Here is an 8,822-nt window from a genome sequence, read left to right as displayed (position 1 = left end):
AACATGACAGAAAATACGTTTGGGATAGCCCAAGCTATCGATTTGGTAAGGACCTCCTTCCCTGTTGTAGCCATACAATTCTCAATCCATCATTGGACTTTCAACCACAACCTATCCTGAAGATATTTGAAGCTATAATTTTTTGACCTCCCCACATCAGACGGCAAACTAAGGTACCTTTCAATCAAAGTTCCATCGGGAACAGTGAAAATAGTTTTAACAAGAGGTAATATCACCGGTGGTGTTTAAACTTGTCACCGTTGTTCACTTTGGTGCCTGAACTTGAAAAATACACCAAACTGGTTCTAAAACTTGGCACAGGCGTGCAAATACGGTGATAATCCTATATGTAGACATATAATGCGCTGATGTGGCACCGTATAATGATTAGCACGCACACGTGGCGCGGGGCCCACTTCTAACAGAGGGCTTGCTTTATATATGTCTCTATGACTAGCAGGCCCCATATGTCAGCTCAAAGGAAAATCCCAGTTAAAAATTGAAGTGAATAGGATTCATAGCGTCCTGGGGATAGCGATCAAGCTGTGCTAGCCACTCCATCACTCAAGATTATTTGTCATGTGAGTGTAAACGCCTTATCTATTAATAAATCAACAGGCCCGTCTGGTTTAAATGGGCTGCAGTCAGTGCAAGCCATGTTAGCGTTCTTTTAATTTTTTTAGAATTTGTAAAAAGTACGTAAAATTTAATGATAGTATTAAATACAATTTTCAAATATTAGTGTGTTTATAAATATTATACATACAAAATATAACTTATGTAGAAAAATGTTCAAATAATTTTAAATAGTTTGGACGTATTATTTTTGGAAAAATCATATAAAATAAATTGTATTTCTGGTTATAAAAATACTTATATAATTTATAATATCATAATTATTGGTGAAATTACAATTCATAAATGTTATTTTAGTTATAAAAACATTTGAATAATGATATGCACATTTTCATAATTCATAAGTTTGTTGTCCATAAATGAAAATAATAATATAAATATGTACATCTGTCTATATTTCAGTTATATAGAAATTATGCATATGTGCCACGAGTTAAAGTTACCACAAGCGAATATTAATAAAATTTTGAATATTATAAAATTGCGTGAACATTTTATAAATAAATTATTTTATTTGTAGGTATAATATTTATAACACACGAACATTTGAGATTTATTTTTATTACTGTGATTATAGTTGACAAACTTTTTACAAATTTCTAAAAAAAAAGCAAACATGCCCAAAATGGGCTGCAACTAAAAGCCACGCCCGTCTTCCTGTACGTAACATAAGGTGTCATTTATCTATGTACGATATTAGGATTGTGTCAAAAAAAGTACGATACCAGGAACTGATTGGCCAAGTTCTAGCGCAGTTCTCTTGCAAGCGCTACGTTGCTAGTTCGAAACTGACTGGCTGCAATTTTTATCGTTTATTTTTACTCTCTGCTGACATATGGACCCGCTGGTCATAGAGATATATATATATAAATAAAGCATCTGTTATAGAGTGGGTCTCATGCCACTTGTGCATGCTGATAAAAAATACGGCGCCACATCAGCGCATTATACGTCTAGTGGATGAGATTATCACCGTATTTGCACGCTCGTGCCAAGTTCTAAAACCAGTTCAGTGTATTTTTCAAGTTCAGGCACTAAAGTGAATATCGGTGGCAAGTTTAAGCACCATTGATGATATTACCTAAAATATTTCTAACAGATTCCGCGCACCCCTTGCCAAAGAATATTGAGGATTTCTGCAAATTACTCCCTCCGTTCCTAAATGTAAGTCTTTGTAGAGATTTCACCGGGTAGACTACATACGGAGCAAAATGAATGAATCCACATTTAAAATGCATCTATATACATCTGTATGTAGTTTATAGTGAAATCTCTACAAAGACTTATATTTAGGTACGGAGGGAGTACTAAGCTTCTGACCGGATGCATCACAGTATATTCCATTATTCCTTGACAGTGTATCACATTTTTTAGATAAGACAGTGTATAACATCATTTATTAATATTCCCGTATCCGAACCCAGTTGGACCAAATGGGCCCAATGGTAAGTCCGCACGTGTCGCTCCGCAAGAGCTGGGGATCTCTCCTCGCTAAATCCCCTCCCCGTTCCCAGTCCAACCCCCCACACTCCAGTGTGTCAGCAGCGGAGGCTGGCAGACGGACGAACTCGATCTCCACTCCGCCGCCACACCCAATCCCAATTCCAGGCGCCCCCGCCCAATCCCGATCCAGGAGAGAAGGGCGGGGGGAGATCGCGGCGGCGCGGCTCGATCTGCCTGGCTCCCGCTCCGGCTCCGGTTACCCCTCCCCCAGCCAGCTCGGGTTTTCCGGTCAGGTAATGGCAGAGGCCCGCGGAATCGCTCCTTTCCTCGGGCTCCGGGGCGGGTGATCCGACGCGCGGAGGGATTGGTCGTCGGGAGGGCTCGATTTGGGGGCGGGTTCGGGATGGGAATTTTGGTGATCGGTGCTCGTGGTGTAGGGTTCTGTTCCGTGGATTGATCTGCGAATTGCGAGAGCTGTTCCGCGTAATTACCACCAAATAATCGGGTAGCTTTGTAGTTTTACTTCCTCTCGCGTGCATCACGGATCCACAGAATTTTTTGTTTTGTTTTTGGGAAGACGTAGAAATCGAGAGTCGAGAGAGGTTGCGTGGTTAAATCTGATCGTAGTTAGGTCATCGGTTTTTTGCCGTGTTCGATTTGGGGGAGAAAGTAGCTCTGATCTACTGCTATTGATTGCTTGGCTCGTTACCAAATCGTAGAATTTTTTTCTTCCGATGCTTCAGCTATGGATGCGTCGTGTGCAGTTTCAAACGTGTTATAAACACACGTTTATTGAGTATTGACTTATGTGAAATCACCTCGATGCTGTCGTGTTGCTGGTGGTATGCTTGCTGCAATAAGGTAGTTGCTTTGCTCTCTGGGAGTGTGTTCCTGGGAGTTTTAGTTGGACATGTAGATGACTGTTTTTGATCGCGAGCCTGAGTGTGGTATGTAAACTGTTATGAACCTGTGTTGTGTTATTGCTTTCTGCAATGAAAATCGGGAGCCAAGAGCTCCTCAATTCGGGGGGAAAAAGCACACACCTATTGATGTATTTTTCACAAGGGCTCTGTCTCATTCATGTCTTGGTTAGCTTCTACTGTTATACATTTCTGTGGTCATCCGTTTAAAGTTTGCAGTCTTTTTTGCATAACTCAGCACCGTGTTTCTGAGAGATGACTCGGGCTAAGAGCGAGAGCGACCGGGTGATGCCTGGTCCGGACCAGGCTGACTTGGCATCCCACGATGATGATAGCGCGAGGGAATCACCACGTAGGAGAGCTGGACCACAACTGAAGAAAGGCCCTTGGACACCGGCCGAGGATGCCATCTTGGAGGCGTATGTTAAGAAGCATGGTGTGCAGAACTGGAATGTGGTGCAGAAGGACACCGGTCTGTTAAGGTGCGGCAAGAGCTGCCGTCTCCGCTGGGCAAACCACCTGAGGCCTGACCTAAAGAAGGGCACTTTCACCAAAGAGGAGGAGAACCTAATCATTAAGCTCCATTCCAAAATGGGGAATAAGTGGGCTCGAATGGCTGCCCGTGTAAGTTCAGTTTCAAGCTCATATTTTTCAAGTTCAGCATTCATCAAATTATGTTCTTATGCTTCTCCCATGTGAGTTGGTTTTTTAATTTAATAGATTCCATATGCTATTTAATCGTGCATCTGATTCGGATGTTAGAGTATCCTTAGTAGAGTTATTAAGATCCTGATTTTTTGCGTGATATGCTTCTTTGATCTTCTCATGTATGGATTTAATGTTGTGAATATATGTTTTATGCTGTTGGAAATTTCTTTCTTGAGTTTGTGATAGTTCTTATTAAGAACAGAACAGAAATATTAGTTTCATAGTTGTTATTAAGAACAGAACACAGGTATTAGTTTCAGACATCGTAACTTATTTTTCATTTTGATTCTGAAGGTATTGTCCATTATATGAAGCCTGATTATTTTCTTGGTGCAACCTAATAAAGTACCAAACTTGTGATTCAAATTAAGTTATTTTGTTAATTTCAGAAATAATGTTTATTTCCCAATTCCCACTAACCCCTTGCTTAGATTTTTTTTCCCCACAACCCCGTCCATTAATCCAGTATTACCATCTGGTTGGATATCTGGTGATCAAGCATATCAGGCTTATTGGCCGGAATTTCACCTAGTATTATCCTCTCTTTTTTTTCTGTTCATTTTATATGACCAGTTGACCACTTGTCAGTTATGTGACTTGAATTATGTTCCTTGCGAGTTTTGTGGTACTGCCTGCCTTATGCCAAAGCTATTAGTTTGTTTTTTCAATTAGCGATGTTGTTACCAAAACATAGTTAGATACCAATTCATCTAGATGTGCCTTAGTTATTGCACATCTAAGTGACTCATACAAACATTAAAAGGAAAAGAAAAAGAAAAAGAAAAAGAAAATACCGGCACAAATCTCCGCGTAAAAGCAATGGCATAGCACTTAGATGTGCAATACTTAGGGCACATCTAGATGTGCTTTAGCGAAGCCGCACAAATAATGTTTATTTCCTGCTAACCACTTGCTTAGAACCTTTTGTGCACAAATCCATCAATTGTTCCAATATTTTCATCTACTTGGATTTGTGCTGATTAATTATATCAGGCTTATTGACCTACATTTTGCCTAGTATTATTTGCCTTGTTTTCATTCATTTTGCACGATTACTTGTCAGTACTATGACTTCAATTATGTTCTATTTATATTCTTTGCTAGTTTTGTGGTACTGTTTAACAACAAAGCTGTTAGATTTCCTCATTTAGTGACTGTTACTCAACATAACTGGATAACAATACTGTACTATATTGCACAATTGATACATCCTATCAAATTTCCTTGGATCCTTTTTCAGTTTCCTGTTAAAAATGCTACGTCTGATTTTTATTCTGCATTTTGTTTATCAGCATTTTTAACTCTGACCATTTATATTCTTATGTAGATCTCTGAACTTTCTTTCATCTAACTTATTTGTTTAATTATATGATTGTCAGTTCTATCTTTTCGGCATAATCTTCAATAGACTAATGTTGAGCACATTGTGGTTTCAACTGCAACTAGGACTGTAAGACGACAAGCAGCCTTTCTGTTTGACTGGCAAAAATATGCACAAAAGTAATTTTGTTAAAAAGCATGTCCACCTGGTAGCATTCTTGTACTTTGACATCATTCTATCATACAGCTATATAGTGTATTTCCATGGACTTCCAGAGCTAGAGATTGATCGAAGTTTTACCAAAAAAATTTGAATAGGTATTTGTCTTGATTGCATGTACATACCTGTTTTGGTAATTTATCCTTAAAGTAACTTCTCTCTTATACATGCATTTCTTCTCTTTAATTGTCACTGTCATTGTCACTAACCTTCAGAACATGTTCTCAGTTGCCAGGGCGCACTGATAATGAAATAAAAAACTACTGGAACACTCGAATAAAGAAATGCCAGCGCACCTCTACGCCTATATATCCTGCTGAAATATGCCTGCAGGCTTCAAATGAAGAGCAGCATGAGTCCGCTGACTTCAGTTTTAGCGAGAAGCTGGCCAATGATCTCCTCCATGGAAATGGTTTATATGATCCCAGTTCCACGTGGGGCGATTTCATTGATGACCAAGAAGCTCTGCCTTATGCTCCCCAGCTTCCAGATGTTTCTTTCAGCAATTTACCTGGTCTGTACTTTGAGTCAAAAAACCATGGCTTCATGGATCAAGTAAACCAAGCAGAAGTTCTGAAAGAATCTGAGATCTCATTTCCTTGGTTGAACGCGGCCATTAATGGTACGTTTTCCTCAGTTAATGAATCCTTCAAAGTCTGAGAAGCTTGTATCATGATTTTTGTGTGACTGTGTGACCAACTTCAGCTATAAGAGTGCATCACCTTGTGCAGGTACCTTCGATGGCGGCCATGCCTTTTCAAATGGCAACTTCTCTACTTCCAGGCCCATGACTGGTCCCTGGAAGATGGAGCTCCCTTCACTCCAATTTGCTGGATCTGATCCAAACAACTGGTCCACATACTCAAGGACCTGCGCCGCGCAGGGTGCCAACTTTGCTGATCCCTGCATGCGCTCATCAGCGGCAATGGCATCAGCTAAGTTTGAGCACATGTGCATGATACCAGGGAACAGCGGTCAGTTGGAAGAGCCGCTTCCAGAAGCTCATGCAGTAAGCTCTGCAGAGAACCAGCAGCTGTCCGTGGGGAGTTCGAGTGCCTCTACTGGCTCACCCTGCGATGCTATGGTGGAAACATCAGAGCTTCATTTCTTGGAACGGGATCCCAACCTGTACGCCCTTGTCAACAGCTGTTCGCCCGCCTCGCCTCTTTGCCAAGCATCGCCTGATGAGTTACCGTGCTCCGATTTTTCATCTGGTTAGTGATTACTCCATTTTCTCCATCTACTGATGATGCCTCGGCTAGTTCACCGAGATTTCACTGGTTTAATTAATACTGATTTCACTTGCAGCAGCGAGCCCTGTGTTTGTATCAGATGAGCCAACAATCACCCAATACGAAAAAGGATTTCTCTTGCCTCATCCTGAAGACTCCAGGGCAGACGCGTTCTCCCATTGGAACGCGATGCCACCCATCTTCCAGTGATGCGATTCGAACGGGTCTACAGTGGTGCAGGTACCGACCGAGCCGCCTGTGAGCTATGCAACTGTTGGACTTGCATTTGACTGACACGCTATTCTTCCTGTCCCAGGCAGGTATCCGTGAGCGAGCGACATCCCTTCGAACCAGACGAAATCTCCAACTGGCCTCCAATAAAGCTGTAGAAGAGTCGGTTGTTCTTTCATCTTTGTTCCATTATCTCGAGTAACCGCACGATGCGCTCACTGTGGCCGTCCTTCAAAATGCCCACTCAACTATGTAAAGAGGTTCATTGTTGTCCAAACATGCGCCAAGCTGCCACATTGCTTCCCACCTGGCATCCTTGTGGAGGAGAGGGAGGAAGGAGAGCACCGAGTAGGATGCCACATGGATGACAAGTGGTAGCTTTGACTCTTTCTCTGTCTCCTCCAGCAGTATGCCAGTGAGCAAGAGGTGTCGCTTTGGACCGTACTGATCCTCTTGTTTGAATGAGTTGGATGGACATTTTCAAAGCCGGATGGCCGAAGTGAGCGCTTGGCGCGTGTCGACTGACTGCGAGTGGTTTCACTCCCATTTTTTCTTATCATGAAAACTTTGCCACCTCCGTCGCCTGCCCGTACCTGTAACACTGGTGTGTACGCTTGAACATTCCTTGGTTTATTCTATTCCACGTAGCACGGCTGTACGCGGTGCCAGCATGTTCTGATGTTCTTTCGAGGTTTTATTATATGATCCTATCTGCGAAATCGAAGACCAGTGGGTTTAGTCTGTTTGATATCGCGAATGCCGGCGTCGCTTGGAAGATCCGGGTGTTCACATGGAAGGAAGAGAAGAGAAGATCAGTGTAGGATACAAGATTCGTGTCACGTTCCGGGCAAACGTGCTATTGCTGGCTTGTTGCGGAATCGTGGACGCAACTACCATCTCCTCTGGAAAAATACTATGTCTCCTCTGGATTGGTTTTGCGTTTCGTGGATGCTAGCAGAAGAACGCGCTTGTTTCTTGTTTTTGTTTTTGTTTCTGAAAGGTACAGCAATTGCTGGACTTTGATTGATCATTAGCAGAGAGCAGCGGAAAATGATATGGAGTAGTACCGTAGCACTAGATCCTAGGATCAGAAGGGGGGGAAAGAAAGAAAGAAAGAAAGAACGCGCTTGCTGTGCGCCACTTGACACTAACCGAGTGATCATCCATCAACAGGTCTCAGCTTTAAAGCTCGAGCTTGAGGGGTCGGGTGATGTTGCCCGTGAGGTGAGGTGAGGAGCTCCTTCATTCAAGGCGTCGATCGCCCCGGACGATGACAGCTACGGAAGCGTGGCTTCCTTCCACTGACTGATATAAAGCCACAGCATCATCAACTTGGCTCAGTTGATCGGCACCGTCGCCGACTCGCCGTGACACCACGCACGCAGGGGCGACGGGTCACTACAACGAGCGCCAACAGCGAGAGAGAAATCGGCACGTGGTGCCCGATCGCCGTGCGCAGCTAGAGCAACTCCAACGCGCCGACCCATTTTAGTCCACGTACGTCCGTTTGGATCGGCGTGTTGGAAACGTGCATTCGTTTTTCATCCGCTTGCCGACCTATTTCCGGTCTAATTTTGAGCCCGATTTGCGTTGGCGCGGACAGAAGCGGACACGCGCCTACTCCCTGGCCCGCTAGTCGGTGGCACATTGGCTATCCTCTTTCACCCACATCGACAGCAAACCCTCTCCCGCCCCCGCCCCGCCGTCGCCCATTTTCGATGACTCTGCCAGCAGCTCGTGCCGACACACCACCCCCTCCCCCACGACGCCACCTCCCATGTCGCCACCACCGCCGCCTCGCCGAATGGCCACCACATCCCCCCCCACTCCGACGTCGCCACGAGCAGGGAGCCGCCTCGGCCAGCTCCTTCGTCCGACACCGCCTGTTGTCCTGACACCGTCAGGCCAGCCACCTGATCCAGGGGAGGCGCGTGTCGGTGTCAAAACCGACAGATCTCGGGTGGGGGGGGGGTCCCGAACTGGGCGTCTAAGGATCGAAGGTAACAGGAGACATGCGACACGATGTTTACCCAGGTTTGGGCCCTCTTAATGGAGGTAATACCCTACTTCCTGCTTGATTGACTTTGATGAGTATAGGGGTTACAAGAGTTG

General features: G+C 44.0%; 1 protein-coding gene across 2 annotated transcripts; it reads left to right on the top strand.

The window, feature by feature from the left end:
• Positions 1 to 2,148: 2,148 nt before the first annotated feature.
• On the top strand, positions 2,149 to 7,381 carry LOC123137611 (transcription factor GAMYB). Of its 2 annotated transcripts, none has more exons than XM_044557439.1 (6): positions 2,149 to 2,372; positions 3,238 to 3,623; positions 5,476 to 5,869; positions 5,979 to 6,461; positions 6,559 to 6,719; positions 6,796 to 7,381. In XM_044557439.1, exons 2-5 carry the CDS (start codon positions 3,255 to 3,257, stop codon positions 6,687 to 6,689), a joined length of 1,377 nt encoding a protein of 458 aa, XP_044413374.1. In that variant the 5' UTR covers positions 2,149 to 2,372; positions 3,238 to 3,254; the 3' UTR covers positions 6,690 to 6,719; positions 6,796 to 7,381. The 2 variants fall into 2 exon arrangements, with proteins under 2 accessions (XP_044413374.1, XP_044413367.1); XM_044557432.1 differs by having other exon boundaries at positions 2,150 to 2,372; positions 6,556 to 6,719.
• The last annotated feature ends 1,441 nt before the right edge of the window (positions 7,382 to 8,822 follow it).

This window comes from Triticum aestivum, chromosome 1B (assembly GCF_018294505.1).
Source record: "Triticum aestivum cultivar Chinese Spring chromosome 1B, IWGSC CS RefSeq v2.1, whole genome shotgun sequence".
Lineage (NCBI taxonomy): Eukaryota > Viridiplantae > Streptophyta > Magnoliopsida > Poales > Poaceae > Triticum > Triticum aestivum.
This window is presented reverse-complemented; position numbering and strand designations above follow the sequence as displayed.